General features: G+C 47.4%; 1 protein-coding gene across 1 annotated transcript in view; it reads left to right on the top strand.

Annotated features, from left to right (window-relative positions):
* Positions 1-20810, top strand: part of Myo18b (myosin XVIIIB) — a 180529-nt gene that overhangs the window by 45396 nt on the left and 114323 nt on the right. Inside the window, exons 21-24 of the mRNA XM_035444166.1 lie at positions 9116-9181; positions 14678-14806; positions 15097-15240; positions 17083-17172. Of these exons, the coding sequence (XP_035300057.1) occupies positions 9116-9181; positions 14678-14806; positions 15097-15240; positions 17083-17172 (429 nt within the window). The remainder of the gene's footprint in view (positions 1-9115; positions 9182-14677; positions 14807-15096; positions 15241-17082; positions 17173-20810) is intronic.

Genomic DNA, 20810 nt, shown 5'->3' with positions numbered 1-20810 from the left:
GCGCGCCCCCCCCAATCTTTGCACTTTTAGCCTTAATTTTCTGTTCACAATCCTGCTCCAAAGCCACGAAACCACGTCCTCACTTCTCACACCTCACTCTCCACAATAAAGCCCCCCCCCCATGATGAACAGCTGTAGGCTTGTTGGTGGTTAGAGCCTGGTGGCATCCTTGTGGGATCCCTGGAAAGCAAGCACCTTCAGCCTCTTTGGCAAGAGTAGTTCATAAAGATGAAGCAAATGTCAGGGAATTCCACAAGTGTTCATGAGCTTGTTCCCTGGAAGCCAGGTTCTAAATTCCAAAGGAAGGTTAATGGAAGAATGTGTTTTGGGGGTCAGATACGTGTGACTTCAGCTGTCACTTGGGTAAGTGACTTATCTGTCTGCCCCAGTCTCTTCACCTCTAGAGGGGGTGCAGCAGCAGCCCTTACCAGTGCCCTGAAGATAAAATGCTGTAGAGTAACCGATGTGCAGACTCAGGTCCCGGCACACAGGCAGGGCTTCACGTATGTTAATTGTTTCTATCAATAGCAGCAGCAGTCATAGCAGCTGCAGCATCTTTCAGGGTCAGGCTAAAGGGTGGTTGATTCACAGACTTTGTCCACAGCCACACTGAACCATCGTGTGTGTGTGTGTGTGTGTGTGTGTGTGCCCAGCTGTACTTGGAATCCTCCACACTGCCATCCTCAGTGAACCAAGAGGCTGGAGAGGTAAACAGAACCACAGTCTTCAGGCCCCTTGGATTCTGTTCTCTGTATCAGTTCACGGGACACCTCTAGCAGCAGACACAGATCCTTCTGTGTGATTCTCCCCTTTCTCTGAGAGTAAGCTGTCCCTTCTCTGTTTGGCAGCACATTTTGGAAGCTCCACAGTTTGGTTTGGGTCCAAACCAATCAGCATGTGAGGCTTTTTCTCCTTGGTCCACACATGCTTGATCACCACACAGAGGGTCTACAGTGCTGGAGACTCTGGGGCTCCTGAGCAGTTGGAAATGAGGCAGGCTGGGGGCATGAGAGAGCTTCCTGTGGGAATGACAGTACTGCTCATGGCAGCATTTGGACTCTAAACAAGTCAGCAGGATTCTGTTGCCACTAAGCCGAATCCACCTCCGTACACACTCCAGGCGCCAGAGAATGGAAAATTACCAGTGCAATGGACTTGGCTGAGAGTATTTTTTTGCTTCTCATTTTTTATATATATATTTGTTCACAAATTTCATTTGCTGGGGCATAGAATTTTGGTAGCAAAGAAAGAAAACACCATCCTGCCTCTTATGAAAAAGCTGATAAATATTCATTTGTCAGGCAACGTGATGGGCTATGAATTAAACATGAGCAATGTGCTCTGGTGGGCAAGCCAGCAGGCTCTGCGTGCAGAATGGTTAAGACCTCAGGATTTAGTGAGACAGGCCCGACAGTGAAGAAAGGTCAATGTGGTCATTAGACGCTAGACGGCAGCAGAGGGGATTCTTGTCCAGTGGAAAAAGGGCCCTAGCTAGTTCCCCTTGCTCCTGATTGGTGGTGTCTTTGCAAGCTATGCAAACTCCTGGGAGAAGTGCTCTCTTTCTGGGTACATGCACACCTGCATCACAAAATAGTTTCCTGGTGTTGGGGTGCACATCTGTGATCCTAACACCAAGGAGGTAGAGGCAGAAGGATCAAGAGTACACACTCATCCCCAAGGCACAAGGTAGTAGAGTTACAGCCCGAGACAGTGTTCTAAGACAAAGCCTTCTGCCCAGGGAATTAGTTTTTCAGCAGAAGTGACTGAAGCAGGACTGCAGAGCCAGGCAGGAGTAAAGCTGGGACTCAAATGCAGACTCTGGGTTCTTTGTTTTTGTTTTTGTTTTTGTTTTGAGACAGGGTTTCTCTGTGGCTTTGGAGGCTGTCCTGGAACTAGCTCTTGTAGACCAGGCTGGTCTTGAACTCACAGAGATCCGCCTGCCTCTGCCTCCCAAGTGCTGGGATTAAAGGTGTGCGCCACCACCGCTCAGCTCACTCTGGGTTGTTATGTGGAGCATTAAAAATAATAATTATTATGGGTAGAGAGATTGTTCACTCATTAAGAGCCCTCATCACAATTGCAGAGGACCCAGGTTCAGTTCCCAGCACCCACATTGGGCAGCCCACCACCCCCTGGAACTCCAGCTCTGGTGGATTCAATGCCTTCTTTTGGCTTCCACAGCACCTGTCTGTACCTGGTGTACATACACTTACTGGGACACACAGACACATACATCTAAATTTCATTAATTAAAAACATACGAAAGTGACTATAGTTGTACCACTTTTCTTACTGTGAGGACCCGAAGAGAAGCAATCAAAGGGAGGAGACTCTGGGTATAGACCAGGGAGAGGTGGTGGTGAAAGTGGTTTCATGTGCCTGGCAGCAGGGGCTTGAGGCTGTTTGCTCAAAATCCACCTGAATTCTGTTCTTTTGTCCCATCCCTACCCCCAGAGGGAGCTGTCCACACTCAGTGTGCTGAACTTGTTGCCTTTATCCTGCCGAGCTCAGGTCTCTAGAGATCAATTTCACCAGCGTTCTCTGTTGTTTGCTGGGTTCTCTGGCCTTTGGGTAGCTCTTCTAGTCACTCTTTTTCTCCAACACATGATCTAACTCCGTCACTCGTGTGGGATGTTCATTGGTGTGTCTCTTGGCACTCATGCTGTTTAGTTGGCACCCTGTGGGTTAAATGAAGCAGTCCGCCTTCAAACCACGATGTGGTTAATTAGCGAGGGAGGGACTCCTGAGTTCAAGATGGGTGAGCATTAGAGTTGGTGGCTTTGGCTTCAAACTGCTCCTTCTCCCATGACTGTCTGAGGATTGAAGCCTATCACCTGGTAGCTGTCTGAACTAGGACGAGCTCAGAGCAGCATCCAGCACAATCCTGAGTTATTCTCCCAGATGAGACTCCATTCCATAGTCTTCCTGGCTACACTGTTCCTCGACATCCTGGACACAGGAAGCTCTTGATAAAAACTCTGGGGCAGAATTTTTATATCTAATTGATCTATCAATTATTAAGAGACAGGTGTTAATGCCCCTGGCCACTAGTGTTGAGCTATCTAGCTTTTCTTTAATTCTGTCCATTTTCTGCTTCTCATGTCTTGGGGCTTTCTGGCTAGCTGCTGAGATAATTTGCCTGTCTGGCTGGAGGGTTAACCCTTCCATCACTGGACATGTCCCTAGCTGTTTGTGGCAATGACTTCGGCTTAAATTCAGTTTGGTTGCATCTCCCCTATGTTTGCCATTTGAAGGCTGCTGCTTTGTCTCATTTTTTTCCTTTTCCGTGGGGCTTTGGTCTGACTCCCTTGCAAGCAGCCATCTGATTTACTATGTATTGGCTCAGTTGCTCTTCTTGTGGACCATCTGAGGAACCTGGCAATGCTCCAGAGACCATAGAGTGTATCTTCCTTCATCAGACTTCCTTCAGATTAATATTAACCTAGTTCTGGTGGGAAAAAAGAGCATTTGTTCCACAGATCTGCCTCCCCTGATGCCTCTGTGCCATTGTTACATGTACAAATTATAAACCCATTAATACAACTTTATATTTTCTTTCACTTAATATTATATCTTTTAAATTCATTAAAATGATTTTTATAATATTTTCTCTTTTGTGAGACAGGGTCCCACCATGTAGCCCCAACTGTCCTAGAACTCGCTCTATAGACCAGGCTGGCCTCAGATCACAGAGATCCTCCTGTCTCTTTCTCCTGAGTGCTGGGATTAGAGCTGCGCACCTCCACACAATGCTTTATACTATTTCCTCGTTCTTTCATGTTTATGCTTTCTGCTGTTCTTGAGTGTTTAAAGGCTTGAGTCAATATTTCTTTCAGCCTGTAATACAGATACAAGACCTGGTAGTGGTGACTTCCTAGCCTATGTGTGCCATAGTCATCTTTGTTTTGGGAGGACAGGGAGCACAGCTCTATAAGGTGTAGAGGCCTTGATTGACAGGGCTGTTTCCCTCCTGGCATGTTTACTATGTAATCCCACGGCCTTGTGGACAGTACAGGTCTAGTTTGCTTTCCATGGCTGTGACAAACACGGTGAACAAAAGCTACTTAGAGAAGCAAAGGGTTTATTTCTGTTTATGGATCATTGTCCATCACAAGGCAGATGGGAGTGAGAACTGAAGCAGGAACTAAAAGCAGAAATCATTGAGGAATGCTGCTTGCCAGTGCTCATGTTATCTCTCTCTCTCTGTCTCTTGGTCTCTGTGTCTGTCTCTGTCTCTCTGTCTCAGTCTCTGTGTCTGTCTCTGTCTCTGTGTCTCTCTGTCTCTTGGTCTCTGTGTCTGTCTCTGTCTCAGTGTCTGTGTCTCTCTCTGTCTCTGTGTCTCTCTCTGTCTCTTGGTCTCTGTGTTTCTCTCTTTATTTCTGTCTCTATGTCTCTGTCTCTTGGTCTTTGTGAGTGTGTATCTCACATGTGACCTAGGGGATCCCTTCACTGAGGTTCCTCCTTCCCAAGTGACTCTGGTTGTGTCATACCTGTCAGTCACTGTTTGACTGATCCCTTCCCTCTTGCATTTTCAAGACTCCATGATAGTTTAGCTTGTTTACCACGCAGCCATGTTCTCTGCCCTTCTTTATTCATCATCTTATTTGTAACTCACTGACCTCTAGGTGGCTTTTATTTTTTGGAAGGAGTAAAATTTGGGGAAGTTTGAAGCTGTGGCTCTGTGTCCCATTTTCTCTGCTTCTCTCCTCTCCTTCTGAGGCTCCATCATGCAGATATAGGACTTTGAAGATGGAAGTTTGTGTTCTGCCTGGTCCCAAAGTCGTTTAGTCCCATGTAAACACACAGAGACATATTAATTATAAACTGCCTGGCTGATGGCTCACGCTTCTTATTGGCTAGCTCTCTCTTAATTATTAACCCATTTCTATTAATCTAAGTATTTCCACATGGTCTTGGCTTACTGGAGAATGCCCATCATCCTATTCCCAGTAGCTACATTGTGTCTCCCTTGTAACACACTCCCCTCCCCCATCTGTCTGTCTCTTGCTCTTCCCAGCATTCTCCTAGTCTGCAGCCTTGCCTATACTTCCTGCCTGGCTACTGGCCAATCAGCATTTATTCATCAACCAATAAAAGAAACATATATTCACAGCATACAGGACATCCCCCATCAGGTCTTGGTTCTGTCACCAGGTGTGACTTATTTTTCTTTATTCCCACCTTTCTCTGTTCTTCAAATTGAGTAATTCCCTTTGGTGTCACTCCCAACTCACAAGCTCATCTGCCAGCCTGGGTCTGCTGTTGAGCCCCACGGTGAAGTTGTCATTTTAGCTGTTTGATTTTTTTTTTAATGAAGAATTTTCATATGCAGTTTTTAGTCCTTTATATCTGTACATCTCTTTAATGACTCTTTACATTTAATGATCATTGTGAAATTTTCTTTTTCTTGATGTTGGGGATCAAATCCAGGACCCTGAACATGCTCAGCAGGGAGTCTGCCACACAGACACCTACAGCCTGTTCTGTCTTTTCAACTCATTAAGTGGAACTTTCTTCAGTTCTTTGAACAAATCTACTGTGAATACTTGGAAATCTTAACACTAAGTCCACATTCTGAGCCTAGGAGGTTTATTCTATTGGCCACACCCTCCTTTCTCCAATAGAAGATATAATTTCTGGGATTGTGTGTGTGTGTGTGTGTGTGTGTGTGTGTGTGTGTGTGTGTGTGTGTGTGTGTGTATTTCTATTGAAAACTGTGGGTCTTAGATAATGACTTTAGACACAGGTCTTTTCTTAACCACATGGTGACTTGCCTTGACTAGTGTGAACCCCTGATGTCTCTATCTGTTTTTTAAAGCCCATGGTTTTATTGTAAGTCCTGGATCCTCCCCTGTGAGAGCCACATCTGTGTCCATCTTTGGGGTCTGCAGAGGCTGTTGCCTGCATGTTTCTATCTTACTGACGAGTCTGGGTGCAATTGGGAGAGCTGACTGCATCTGGTGGGTTGGCACTGTGCTCCAGGTCTGTAGCTCTGTCTGTCCTTTGTCTTTCTCTATCCATGCCCATGGCTCTTGTTATTGTCTGTAGCATCAAATCAGAACTATAGAGGTACTTCTTAATCCCACTGGCTGTTTCGTTGCCTACAAGTTGTGAGGTTCCTGGTTGTACTGTTTGCTTCATCAGAGCAGCAGTCTCAGCCATGACTGGCCCTAACTGCTGCTGCTGTCCTGCTCCCAGCAGCTTCCGACCTGGCCTAGATTAGCTATTTCTTGCACTGTATACACGAGCCCTTTCTGGCTGAAAATCTGCTGCTTTCTTGGTGTGACTCACCTGGTGGCCCCACTGCACAGTTAGAGATGTTTGGGGTCCAAGGAGCTGGGATGAAAGAGCCCCAGTCAAGAGGGCTGCCAGCTCCCACTGCTTGGACCTAGCCTTCAGCAGGCTTCCTGGAACCACTGATTTGTTTTGTTGAATCTTTTTGTTCAGTCTGCTGAGTGCTGAGTTTGTTCCTTTATGCTGTTGTCATGATGGTTATGCAGAGAAAGCTCCTTGACCCACCATTTTGGGAACCTGTCTCTTGCACACCATTCCTAAAACCTCTGTAAGTCCCTTTCCTTAAGCCAGGTTATGACCCCATTCACACAGCCAGTGAATGGAAGATCTGGGCTAGGTGCCAGCACCAGAGGGAGATTCATAAGTCAGGTTTCTGGATCCTGCAGCATCCTTTCCTGGACCATGACTCTTCCCATTGCACCATGTCTCAGTTGTTTCCTGGGCAAAGGAGAAAAATTATATTATTTATTGCAAAGGCTTGGGTACAAATTGTGTGCAGGCCATTTGAATAGTAGTTGGGATCAAAAGGCAGTCTGAATACAATTTCTTCCTTTTGAGGCAGGGTCTCTCTATGTAGTCCTGGCTGTCTAGAACTCACTACGTAGATCAAGCTGGCCTGGAATGCACAGAGATCCACCTTCCTCTGCCTCCCAGGTGCTGGGATTAAAGGCGTGTGCTACTACACCTGACCAAATTGTGTCTCTTCAGAGTAAAGTAGCCAATATTTTACTCACAGATCAGCATTCCACACTGAGTTTTGAGCCTTGGGTGTCTGTGGAAGAGCTGATGAGACAAGGAAGCCATTCCACACAGCAACCTGGATCCCTGCCACATTTTTTTTTCAGGCTGTTGGACAACGATTGCATTGTGTTGAACTAAATTAAATAATTGATATCTGCCCTAAACAAAGAGCATTTCCATATGGTTCAATCACATATTAATATTAATGAAGACAACACAAACAGCAATTAAATAATTAAATGCAAAGTCATTTACAAATTCCTTTTCCTATTCACTCAATGAAGTCTCCCCGGGGGCTTTAAGGTCTAGACAGGGTTATTATCATCATTTCACAGGCCAGAAAGGGATAAGAGACACACCACTCACTTGCTCTCCATCAGCTGGACCAGAGCACTCTCACAGGTCTCTCTCCAAAGCAGAGGGTTTTATTTTTCCCCAGGGCTGGCATTCTTGTCCACATCTGAAGGATTTTAGGAAAATCAGGAGCTAGAGAAGATCCCTCTGTTCCTACAGTGTCTGAGCGCACGGTTAGACGGTGTCTATACTGCATCTGAGAACAGGAGGGTTACCACTTGTTAGGGTTGTGCACAAATAGGAAGCTTCGGCTGTGGTTTGGTGCCCAACTTCCCTGGTGTGATATCTGTGGATCATGTGGTATTTGAGGTCACTCAAACAGCTGAGATTCACTCCTCCATCTTTTCAAGGGGAGTCTGAAAGTACTGGCCTGAGATCTTTTCATGGAGGCTCAAAGCCAGACCTGGTCCGAGGTGGCTGCAGCTCCAGGCCTTGTTGTTTGAGTTGGGGCATTTCTAGGTAGCCCAGACCGGTCTTAAGCTCACAATCCTCCTGCCTCAGCCTCTCAAAGTACTGGTGTTAGCCCCAGATCTGCACACCCTTTCTCCAAGCACAGGCTCTAGCCGTTGCCTCTAAAAGAGACATAGAAAAATGTCTCTAGCTGGGATTCCACTTTCCCCATCTGTCTTACTTTCAGCCAATTTTTACCATGCTTTTCTTCTTGTGCAGAGAGAAGAGATGTTATATTTGGGTATATTGGCTTTATGTGTCTTGGCTGCCTATAACTCCCTTGGAGCATTTTTTTTTTTTTTTTTTTTTTTTTGGCTAAAATGTAGCAAATGAAACCACTCAAACTTAGAGCGGGTTGTGATAGGAGGCTTTTCCAGGTTGTCAGGAGAGGAGACCGATTACCATTTGGGACTAGATTTTTCAACAAGCAGTTTTAGGGGGTGTCTCAGGAAGTATCCCATGATGCCCTTGGCCTGCAGGCTGGCATCTATTTTGCTCAGTTGCTGTGCCTCCTCCCCCAGTTCTTTCTGAGTGTTGCAGTTGCTCAGGGTAGTTCACTTTCAGACTATGGTGGGAACACACATAGGGGTGGTGGAGTGGGAGGGCAACAGTGGTCATATTTGGAGGGGACAGTCTGAGGGGCCAGAGGTTAGCCGGGTATTCTGAGGTTTCTGTGACTATTTGACAAAAGGAAGATTCCACAGGAATTTGTCTCTACCTTCTCCAAAATCTCCAAGGAAGTTAACTTCTCTTGCAGGGAACCATGTCATTTGACCTCTGTCTGGATCTCTGTGATTTGGGTTTCCATCCCTCCCTTCCCCCTTCTATCATCCCTTCTCCATATTCAAGGAGTCCTTGCTGTATTCATGGAGAAGTATCTTAGTGCCATGGAGGGACGAAGAGATGACAAACACAGGCTCCCCTGTGTGACTGAGGTCAGGTCAGATGGGCACAGTTAATGGCCACCTTGTTGCAGATACAAAAATGCTATTCTTGGCAGCAGCTGCCCCCATTTCACCTTGAGTCACTGATGTCTTCCGTGGAATGGGTGTGGTGTGGGGATGAAACGCTGTAGCCTCCTGGAGGTTCCAGTGGAGTGTGCAGTGTGTGGCAGGCGCCCAGGGCATGCTTCTCTCCTGCACTGGTCTCTCTGAGTTGGGGCTCAGCTTGCTCCTCCTTCTTGCATCCAGCCAAGCAGTGAGCCTGACCTTCAGTTTGGGTCTTTTTACTCCATGCTCTCTTTGAACTTCTCTCTTCTCAACCCCCACCCCCACAGGTGGTAGAAGAACTCTTGCAGACGCTGGATCTGGAGAAGAAAGCAGTGGCCGTGGGGCACAGCCAAGTGAGTAAACACCTTGCTGGGAACATCTTTCCCTCCTCCTTATAGGAGCTCAGCCCCCGATTCTTGTCTCACCCAACGGCCCAGCCTGTTATCACTCTGGGTCTCTCTTTTCTAGACTACAGGGGGCAAATGAATTCTGCCCCTGTCCTACGGTGGGGAAACTACCCCCTACCCCGCCCCAGTGGGTTTTGGATTTTAAAGTAGTACTTATAAATATTTATGAAGCAGGTGGCATATTCATGGAGGAGAAGGACCCTTTGGTTCCCAAATATTCCTTTATGGGTATTTCTTTTCACAATCCCTACAAACTACAAGTGGGAAGGGTGTCAACATTGTTGTGCAAGCTGTGTTCTAATGATGTCAGGCTTCGACATAATACCCGGCTGAAGCAATTTAATGGGAAAGGGGTTTCTTCTGATTTATAGTTCCAAGGCATATAGTCCACCGTGACAGGGAAGGGGTGGTGGCCGGAGCAGGTGGCTGGATGGTCACATTTCATGGGCAGCTGAGAGAGGACAGGAAGGGCAGCCTGCTTATAAAATCCCAGGAATGTATTTCCTTCATCAAGGCTCCACCCCCTAAAGGTTCTACAGCTCTCCAAAATAGCACCACCAGCTGGTGGGGACCAGATGTTGGAACACATGAGCCGGTAAGGGATGTTTCACATTCAAACTGCAACACAGACCCTTTTGTACATGTGTGGAATGACACGGTATGGACTGATACCTGGCAGATAAATATCAATGACATTTAGCAACAAAGGTGCTCAGACCATCAGGAGATGGCTGCCAAGTTGCATCTGGTTTTCCTCATGGTCTAACTGCATGTCTACCCTGTATCAGAAGGAAACATGCTTCTACATATGTGGCCTCCTACAGTCTCCTTTGCAAGGGGCTGTCACACAGCCCTAGTCCTTGGCAGTCCACTGCAGTCAGTGGATGGAGGAAAGAGCCTCAGAAGGGTATGGAATGATCTGAGGGGAGACAGCAAAGGGGGTTGGAGCTCAAAGCTCTTCCCTGTCTGCTGAGATGTTATAGAAACCTCTGTGCTTCCCCAGAATGCCCGTGTGCCATTGATTTTTCAATAAAGGAAGCATGGTGTTTTAGGGTTCCCAAATTCTTTGACCCCAGAGCCTTCTTTTGTTTTTGTGACATACTCATCACCAGTTCTGGAAGCTGCCTGGGAATGTGAGCACAGTTTTTCAAACCCAAGAGCCATGTCAGTGGTGGGCAGGACACCAGAGACAAACACAGAACCCAGACTGGAAAGGTGTGGTTCCTCACAGATTGTTCAGCATAGCTGGCTAACCTGAGTGGTCAGACCCTCAACTGCAGGTGTGTATGAGGCCCTGGGGAAGGACTCTGCTCTCCATGTAGACACCATGGTCATGGAACCTTCTTACAGATGTTTTCTCCTTGGTGAGCTCTCAGCCATCCCACTGCCCACTGCTTAGCAACCTGTTCTAAAGACACTAGCATCTCACTCTGGCCTCTTTTCCAAACTGGAGTTCACTGTGGTCTTGCCCGGATTGCCCCCCCCCCCCCGCCCCTTCCCCCACGGGTGTAGCGGTGCACATTGGTAAAGGCTAGCATGGAGGAGGCCTTTGTTTCTCCCTCCATAAAATGGGAAAATCCCCAGGCAGGGGTGGCGTACACCTTTAATCCCAGCACTTACCAGCCGGTAGCTGGGCTCTCACCACAAGCCACAGACTTCCAGATGGCTCCATGCTTTGTCTTTTCCCCCCAGATGAGCAGACTGTGCTCTGGGAAACTCACTTATTTGTAGAGACCCACAGGGAGTGAAGGCTGTCCAGTTGCAAGGTCCTCCCCACAGGCTCAGGTCCCACTGCTCATAGGTGCTAGTGGACAGTGTGTTCATTCACACATAGCTACCAGAGCCTTGACTCAGGGCGGCGGTAAGGATTGTTCCTCAGCTCCACCTGCTTCATCCCTCTAGTCCACCCACAGGAGCATTGCCCAAGAGCTTGCACAAACCCCAAATCCTCAGACTCCACCAGGACCTACTGGAGCAGAAACTGCAGGGTAGAGCCTAGCGGCTGTCGTCACGGGCTCTCTGGGCGACTTTGATGCATGCTGGAGTCTGAGAGCCACTGGGCTAGATAATTACCCAGTTATTTCATGAATACAGAAATTGGTCCCCACAGCCCCAGCAGCCACTGCAGAGTAAGGGAGAGAACAGAAGATACTGTGTGTGGTTTTACAGCAGCAGGGACTAGCAGCAGAGAAGCCTAAACCTCCTCTAACAATACGTAATTGTCATCTCATAACACTTGTTATTTGCCAGGAGTGATGGAGGCAAGGTGACCTCTGAGAAGCCAGGCTCAGCACCAGTCTGGGTTTCTTAGAACAGGTACAGAATTTTTCCATTGTAGAACCTGGTACTGACAGAGGGGAAGCCACAGAACAACCCAGTTGGAGAGAGAGAAGCAACTGCCCTGTACCTGCCCGGGCTCAAAGATTGTCTTGGTTACCACATCTGTAGCATGGAGCCTGCTCTCTGCCTCCTGCCCAGGTCATTTAGCAGGGCCAAGCTGCTGACCCTTACACAGTTCATCTATCAGTGGGGTAAAGCTATTTATCAGAGAAAGTCACATTTTAATACTCAAAGAGCTAAACCCCTCAGAGCTGGAGAGATAGCTTACTGGTTAAGAGTTGCTCTTACAGAGAACCTGAGCTCGGTTCTTAGAACCCACATGGTGGTTCACCAGCTGCCTGCAACTCCGGTTCCAGGGGATCCAATGCCCTGTTCTGGCCTCCCTGGGGACCTGTGTGTGTGTGGTGTACATATACTTATGAAGGTGAACACAAATACATATTAAAAAACAATGAATCTTTAGGACACCAAAAGATCCGGTTTGTTTGTTTGTTTGTTTGTTTGTTTGTTTTAAAGAACTTAGACTCCTCTAATCTGTTAAATGACCCTGAGGAGAGGAACTAGCACATACACAGGAACTGTCTCCAACAAGACCTATTGAGAGAAGCCTAGCTTTTGTGATTTTTAAGTCAAGAAGAGCAGGGAGCTCTAGTGTGGTGCGTTCCTTAGAGGTGGGATGCAGGATGATCCTCTCTGCTCAGTTCCCACAAGCAGCTGAACCCATGAGAAGGGAATAATTTAGGTTTTTCCTTGTGATTTTCCCAGTCCCTGGCCTCTTATCAAGGTGCATGCTGCCAGCCCTGACAGTTTTGACCAAATGTTATTCCACATGTAGTCGGACTGCTCGGTAATATGTCCTCAAAAAGGGAAGGGACAAAAGGAAGACACAGATCAAGACTCTCGCCTCCACAGAGCAAGGACTTGTGGACTTGTTCCCACCCTGTGCACAGTCCTTTCCAATTATCTTTCCAATGAAAGCCTCATACTTAATCAATATTGGATTGGGCAGCGCCCGCCATTGACTTTAATATATGAAATATGCTGCCATCGTTTTGATCATTGATTTTTTTTTAAATGGTATCTTTTGGGACTCACCAGCTTGTGAAATTAATACAGTCATTATTGAGTAATCTGAGGGCCAGGAATGGCTGGTGTCTATGTCTGTGAGGATGATCCTCCTAGTGGCCCTGGGTCACGGCAAGCACTCTCTGATCTATGAAACAGTTGCCCCTCAGAGGAGCTCATTCTCACCTTCCTGTGAGCTTAGGATCCCATCCATGGGTCCAGGGGCCCCTTACTGAGAATGGGTAGAGTGCTCACCTGGACCTTTGTTCCAGTTAGATTAAAATTCCCTTTGGAATTCAAACTTCTAATGTGTGAACCCAGGTCCTGGGTTCGAGTCTCAGCTTTCTGGGCCATCAGCTGTTGAATTAATTGGGTGACTGATTTCTATGGTGGAGTAATTTGGAGCTTAAACACGGGACACAGAGCAAAGGGCTTTGAAAAATGTAGGTGCCGGGGGCCTGGAGAGATAGCTTGGCTACTAAAATGTTTACACCCAAGTTCCATCCTAGAACCTGTATTAAAAAGCTGGGTGTAGCGGTGCACATTGGTAAAGGCTAGCATGGAGGAGGCCTTTGTTTCTCCCTCCATAAAATGGGAAAATCCCCAGGCAGGGGTGGCGTACACCTTTAATCCCAGCACTTGGGAGGCTGAGGCAGATGGATCTCTGTAAACTCCAGGCCAGCCTGTTCTACAAATTGAGTTTCAGGACAGCCAGGACTACACAGAGAAACCCTGTCTGGAAGAACAAAAAACAAAACAAAACAGAAAGGAAAATCAATATAGCAAGCCTCTATGATCCTGCCTGCCAATTTCTAGTCTGTTCTAAGCACTCAATAAACATTATCTATTAGTTGACAATGTCACCAACTCAGGGCTATGCAGTGACATAAGAGAAGATGACACCTTTGGGTCCTTCTGGCAAATGCATAGGGCTGGGTCAAGTCCATCACTAAGACATCTTTCCTTGGCAAGCAGGGAGGTGGACCAGGGATATACTGAACTGTAGGGTGTGTAGTCAAGGACACACTCTGACTAAAGAGCCTCAGACCTCATAAATCTCTTGAACTCAACTCAGAACCTGCTGCCTCTTGACTTCTACTGATAGGCATCCCTGGGCTTCTGAGTCATTGCATCCTGTTCACTTCAGTCTGTTCAAGGACCCCCACCTCCACCCCCACCCCCTGCATGGTGTGCTGTGGTGTTGATTCCAGCACCACCAACATCTTCATCCATTATTGATGCTCTGCAGCCTGGCAAGTGTGGCCTCTGGCAGGAACCTAGAAGCTCAGGCAAAGGGTTCACGAGCCAGGAAGGTGATGCCCCTTCTCACAGCCTCTGCCCCTCTTTCCATGCTAAATTTGGTGTTTCTAAGCACCATCAGCTACCATAGGTAGCTATGTCAATGATCAAAAAAATGAATGTTTTGGTTCTAGCCCAAGTGCATGGACTCAGGAGAGCCTACAACCAGGCCTCAGAACCTGAGCTTACTACCATCTAGGGGTGAACCTGTGCTGGTGGTGACTGTCAGATGACTTTCCGTCAGAAGCAGGGTAGAATTCAGGCAGTGGTCCAGCAGGGCCTTTTCTTCCCTTTTTCTTTGTCTTTGTATTCTTAGCATTGCTTGTTTGTTTTTGTTTTGAGACAGTGTCTCATGTAGCCCAGGATGGCTTTGAACTTCTGGTCTTCTTGTTTCCAAGAAGTGCTGGAATTCCCACATATAATCCCATGCCATATGGATGGATTCCAGGACTTTATGCTTGCTAGGCAAGCTCTCTGCCAACAGAGTCACATCTCCAGTCCCAGATTCTGCCTTTGGAAAAGCCCTAGGGTGGCATCCATCCTGCTACCAATGTCTAGAGAATGCTGGGTAGCCAGGGGCTAGAGGCAGGAGGAGCCACAGGAAGACAGACCACTTCCATCCTTGAGATTTTATTAAGCCACAGCTGCATCATGAGAAGAGAGATGGGTTCGGAGTGGCACATCCTGACACCCTGGCTAGGCAGAGGCCTCACCTGTGCCTTCCCTCCCCACCCCCAGGTTTTCCTCAAGGCCGGTGTGGTTTCCAGGCTGGAGAGGCAACGAGAGAAGCTGGTGTCCCAGAACATCGTCCTCTTCCAAGCGGCTTGCAGGGGCTTTCTGTCTCGCCAGGAATGTAAGAAGCTGAAGGTACCGTGCTGTCTCGACCAGCAGATTTTGATCTTGTGGATCTGGGGTGAACAAGCATGACTGTGCATCCCCCATGACACCCCATCTGAGGGATGCCCCAGAGGAAGTGCCTGTGGAAGAGTTCACCATGTTGTGGGCCACCACCCTGCTGGCCTGTGCTGTAGATGACCTGAAATAGACAAGAGACTGTGGCCCTGTTTCCTCCATTGCTTTGTCCTCCCGTCTGCCTGTCCTCCTGTCCTCTTTCCCAGGCGGGAGGACCCCCATGCACCCACATTCTCCTTCTGCAGATCCGGAGGCTGGCCACACAGTGCATCCAGAAGAACCTGACTGTATTCCTGGAGGTCAAGGACTGGCCATGGTGGAGGCTTCTGGCTTCTCTCCGGCCCCTACTGAGTCCCACCCTTAGCCTGGAGCAACTTCAAGCCAAGGAGGTGGGTTCATGCCTCGGGGTGGTGACACTCACTCACCTTCATGCTTGTATGCAGCACCCAGGGCCATTGTGGGCAGCAACTGGCAACTCAGCAGTCCTCCATGCCTTTGGTTGGAGGCTTCCATCAACAGTGGCTGTGTTCTCCAAACACAGCTGTTCTCTGTGATGCTGGTCAAATGTACCAATCACCCTTGGGTCACATGGATCATTCCAACCTCAGTCATGGGGCCTTTGCATCTCTCAGAGAAACCCTTGTCATCCCTCCATCCCCAACACACACACACACACACACACACACACCCATACACACATATAAACACACACACATACACACACATGTATACAAAGACCCACATACAAACATACACACTCACACATACACATACAATACACACACATAGATATAAACATACACACTCACACATACATATTCACATACACATATAAACACACACATACATAAACATACACATGCACACACCACACACTCACACACATACCGCACATGCACACACATGCATATGCACACACCACACACTCACACACATACATACACACATGCACACTCATACATACATACATGCACACACACACCACACATACATACACTACACACACATGCACATTCATGTACACATACCATATACACATGTGCACGTGCATACTCACACACCCACACGGGCATGCACACATGCACATGCACACACACTCTCTCTCTCTCTCTCTCTCTCTCTCTCTCACACACACACACACTCTCTCTCTCTCTCTCTCTCTCTCTCTCTCACACACACACACACACACACACACTCTCTCACACACATACATACACACACACTCTCACACATACACACACACACACACACATATACACACATGCACACTCATACACACACCCCTCATGTGGACAGCTGTTTTGGAAAGCTTCCAGCATGTGCTTTTTTATGTTTATTTTGTTACAAAAATGACCAAGTTATGCACAAGGCTCTTTTATTTCTTGCACAAACAGTAAACATGAGGTAGGCCACGCATCCTTCATCTAAAAATAGCCATTAGCGAAGTCCATGCCAATGTCCCCAAGTTGGAAAGAGCCTGAAATCAGGCACTTTGATCCCAGGCACTTTGGATGAGACATACTCCATGAAGCATGTGCTGTGCTCTTGCCAATCTATCCTGAATATCCCCAGGGGCATTTCAGGGAGCTGCCCTCATCCTTCTTCAGTGAAGTATAGTATTCTTCAATGCTCACAGCCTGGACATCATTCTGCCACCTGCTACTCCTTCCAACAATGGCATCATAGGCTTGGAGAGCTGCCCCTGGGGGAAGGGTGACCCTTGTGAAGATGAAGTACTGAATGCCCTCTGCACATGCATACATACATACATACACACACACACACACACACACACACACACACACACACACACACACAGTCTAAGGTTGAGCATTGTCGTCATCTGGAGTTGTGCACTCAGCCCCTAGAGGCTAGGCTATGAAGACCAGGATTCGTAAGAGCAGAGATGTTGATATTTGGAAACAGTGAAGGAGACGTGATAGCGTTTGGGTGACAGCCAAACTGTTTTTTAAAGTTTTTGACTGAAAAATAATTTATGGGGTGGGATATAGAGTCTTGACGCCATGATGTGTGTGTGGAATGATGAACCCGACTAACATGACATGATGACTTCAAATAGTTCCACCAAATGCAGACTGCAGGGCATCCTTGTAGCCCTTGAAGAGCTCTCTAAGTTGCTGCCTGTCCCTGAAGCCTTTACTCCCTGACACTTCTCTTAACAAGAGTAAGGCCCATCCCAGGCAGTTTCCATATGGGTGTTTGTCTTGCAGGAGGAGCTAACACTGCTGAGGGAAAAGCTGCAGAAGTCAGAGAAGTCGAGAAGTGAGCTCAGACAGAGCACAGACCTGCTGGAGAGCAAGGTAGACCATCGACCACCCACCCAGACTCCCTGAGCATCTGCTGAGGGGAGAGGGGCCTTATGCCACAGACCATGATCCTCCGGCAGCTATGGTACCCATTTTACAGTTATGGGGGAGGGAAGTGAGGCTCTGGAACACCAGCATCTTCCTGACCCCACACAACCAGCCAATGCTATTTTGTCCCAAAGAGAAAAGCTCCCTACATAAACCATGAAATGAGAAAGCAGTGTTGGGGAGAAGGATGACTTACCACACCAAAATAAAGGGGAGGCTGTTGATTAGAGTGTGAAGTGAAGACACAAAAAACACTGATAAATACATGGAGTCAAAGTCATCACACATGTTATCACATGTTATGGGTAGAGTCCAGAACATTCAGAGAACTTGTTCCAGTCTGCCAGAAGACAAACCATCCATTGGGGAAAATTAAACACTGACCAAAATATGGACAGATGGTTCCCGGGGTGGGCCAGCTGCTTCCTTTTTGCCTTTCCTCAAATTATTGATAATTTATTTAAAAGCTGTTACAGGAAGCAAACAATACACATGAATGAGAAACCCAGCCCACTGTGAGGTCACCTTTCCTGGGAGATGAGACCTGCTTCCCACTATTAACATTTCTACTGCCCAGATATTTTCTCTGTTGAATTTTTCTTTTCTGAGGAAGCGTCTTATACAGCCTTGGATGGTGTAGCTAAGGTTGATGATAAACTTTTTATTTAAAATGTACTTTTATTTTTAAATTATCTCTGGGTGGGTTTGTGCATGTGAGTGCAGGGCCCAAGGAGGCCAGAAGAGGGCGCTGGATTCCCTGGAGAGGGAGTTATAGGCAGTTGTGAGTCTTCAGATATGGATGCTGGGAAACCAAACTCAGATCCTCTGGGAGAGCAGCAAGCCCTTTAATCACTGAGCTGTCTCTCCAGCCCCTAAACACATATATTCTGAAAATGTAATCTTTCACAATCCCACACATGTGCATGATCTATTTTGATTATACTCCCCTCACACCCTCTCCCACTCCTCTGAACTCCTTCCCATCAAGTCCTCTCCTACTTCCTTGTTCTTTCTTTGTGGTCTATCAAATTTAATTAGCATCATTTGTGTGTGTGCCTGTGTGTGTGTGTGTGTGTGTGTGTGTGTGTGTGTGTGTGTGTGTATGTATGTGTTTGTATGTGCCTGTAGGTGTGTATGTGTTTGTGTGCCTGTACATGCATGTGTATATATGTGCCTCTCTGTGTGTGTGGTGAGGGCACTTACAGGAACACAGGTAGCATACCAGCAACTATGCCACTAAGGAAAATTACTCTTCCTCCCAGCAATAGTGTCTCAGCTGGAGTGTCCATGAGTCCCTACCCCTCCCTTCTGGAACACTGACTGGATTGATCTTGTGAAGGTTACATAGATGCTGTGAGCTCACGAGTGCAACCAGAAGATGGCATTTCACAGCATACACACACACACACACACACACACACACACACACACACACAGAGGCATATACGTATGCATACACATTCCTGTGTGCTCACACACACATGCACGCGCACGCACGCACACAAACACACATACAATGTGTGTGCACACAGGCATACAAGTACATATGAATCGTGCTCACACACACACACACACACACACACACACACACACACACACACACACACACACCTGGCTCTTACATTCTTTCTCCATTCTTTCTCTCCCCTGTCTTCCATGATGTTCTGGCATCAGGGGGAGTCTTATTTCAAAGATCTTCATGCTCAAGAGTTCAAATAGACTCATGAGAAGAGGCCCAATCTAAGTAGCAATCAGGAAATGCAAATCAATGCCTTGCTAAGAGCCACTTCAGGGTTCAGACAGGCAGAATGGAGAGGGCAGCAGGGGAGGTTTGGTAAGGACATGTGTGACTGCCTCCACATCTCTGGCATGCAAATTGATGTTACTGTGGGCGAACAAGCTGGTGTCACATAGATAAGTGGCCAGAGCCCTGCATCCCAAAATACTGGGATGCTTCTGTGTTAGATGCTACCCCCCCCACCACAAGACAAGGAGAGGTGCCTCCCTTCTTCCCTCATGTGGGTTCTGGGGTTTGAACTCAGACCATTAGTCTTGGCAGCAAGAATCCTTACTTGCTGAGCCATCTTGCTGGCCCTGTGGAAGCATTTCTGTAGTACCATGCTGGGCTGAAAACCAGAGGAGGCTCTCAATTCCGTATTGTAGTCAACCAAGAAGTCATAGTAGTACATGATCCAGGAAGCCTTGCAGGATGAAGGACATTGTTCCTTCCTCTCCTGTCCCTTCTCTCTGGTGATGGGGGATGTACTTCTGTATATATGTTTCTCTTATTGGTTGATGAATAAAACAGTTTGGCCTATAGCCAGTAGAGGCAGGAAGATAGGCAGGACTAAGAGATGAGGAGAATTTTGGGAAAGATAGTGAGAGACCTTGAGGAGATGACATGCAGCCATGATAAGAGTAACAGGTCCGGGCATTCTCCAGTAAGCCAAGACCATGTGGAAATACATAGATTTATAGAAACAGGTTAATTAAACAGGTTAATAATTAAGAAAGAGCTAGCCAATAAAAAGCCCTAGCCATCAGCCAACAGTTTAATAATTAATATAGCATCTGTGTGTTTAATTGGGGGCTGAAGGGTGGTGGGACCTGGTGGGACAAGAAACTGCCAGCAACACTCTGGTCCTCCCCAGGCATGGGTTTCCACCAAGATTTACAGTATCAGGCATATTTCCTGGGAGCAGACCTCAGATCTAATCAGAAAGCCATTGGTCACTCCATGACTTTCCTGCCACTATGGTTCCTGTGGGTACATCTTGCCTGGCTGGTCAATATTATAACTTGCAGATTTCAACACTGGTTGGCAACTCCCCCCTCAATTCCAGTGCCCTGTGTAGCACCTTCTGGCACTGTGACAGCCAGTGGGGATTATGTTTTTAATCAACAACATCTCATGCCCACTGCCTGTGCCACTCTCTCATCTCCCATCCCAGAGAAGTGCATCTTGTCAGTGAGGTTTGGAGACGGCAGCATCCGATGCCACATAACACTTTATTTGAAGAAAGGTGCTAATCTTCCTGCTGGAAAATAACTATTACTGGTTTGCATGGGCATCCTGCCTGAGGAGCCAGCAAGGCGCCAGGCTGCAGCAGTCCCAGCCCCATCTGTGGAAGGTTTGACCTAGGAGTCATCCCCACCATCACTGCTTCTTTGACTAGCTCTGAGATGACCCTATTTCAGACTAGTGGGTCTTACTGTGGAATCTGGGTAGGACCCTATAGAGCCTAATAGATCGGACACAACCAGACCCCTGACTTAGTGATGCCAAGCCCAGGCTCTGGGAGACCCTGAAACACCTGCGCAGACCCCAAGCTTAGCAATGTTAAATCCAGGCTTAGGGTGGCCCCAGAACTCCTTTTTTATTTAAAGCAAGTTCTCAGACATTGCAAGGGTTGCTTCTCCTTAGGACACACACAAAGGGTCACAAGGCCATGTATCGGAGTGTGTGCTCAGCTTTCTGTGTGGATCTGTTGTCCTAACATTTGGGGACCAGATGACCCTGATTGTGAGCATGCATCACCAACACACCTGTTCTGCTGCCCTTGCCTCTGCATCCCACCCGTTTG

The sequence above is a fragment of the Cricetulus griseus genome, chromosome 4 (genome assembly GCF_003668045.3).
Source record: "Cricetulus griseus strain 17A/GY chromosome 4, alternate assembly CriGri-PICRH-1.0, whole genome shotgun sequence".
Lineage (NCBI taxonomy): Eukaryota > Metazoa > Chordata > Mammalia > Rodentia > Cricetidae > Cricetulus > Cricetulus griseus.
Note: the sequence above shows the minus strand (reverse complement) of the source record. Positions and strands in the feature narration are given on the sequence as shown.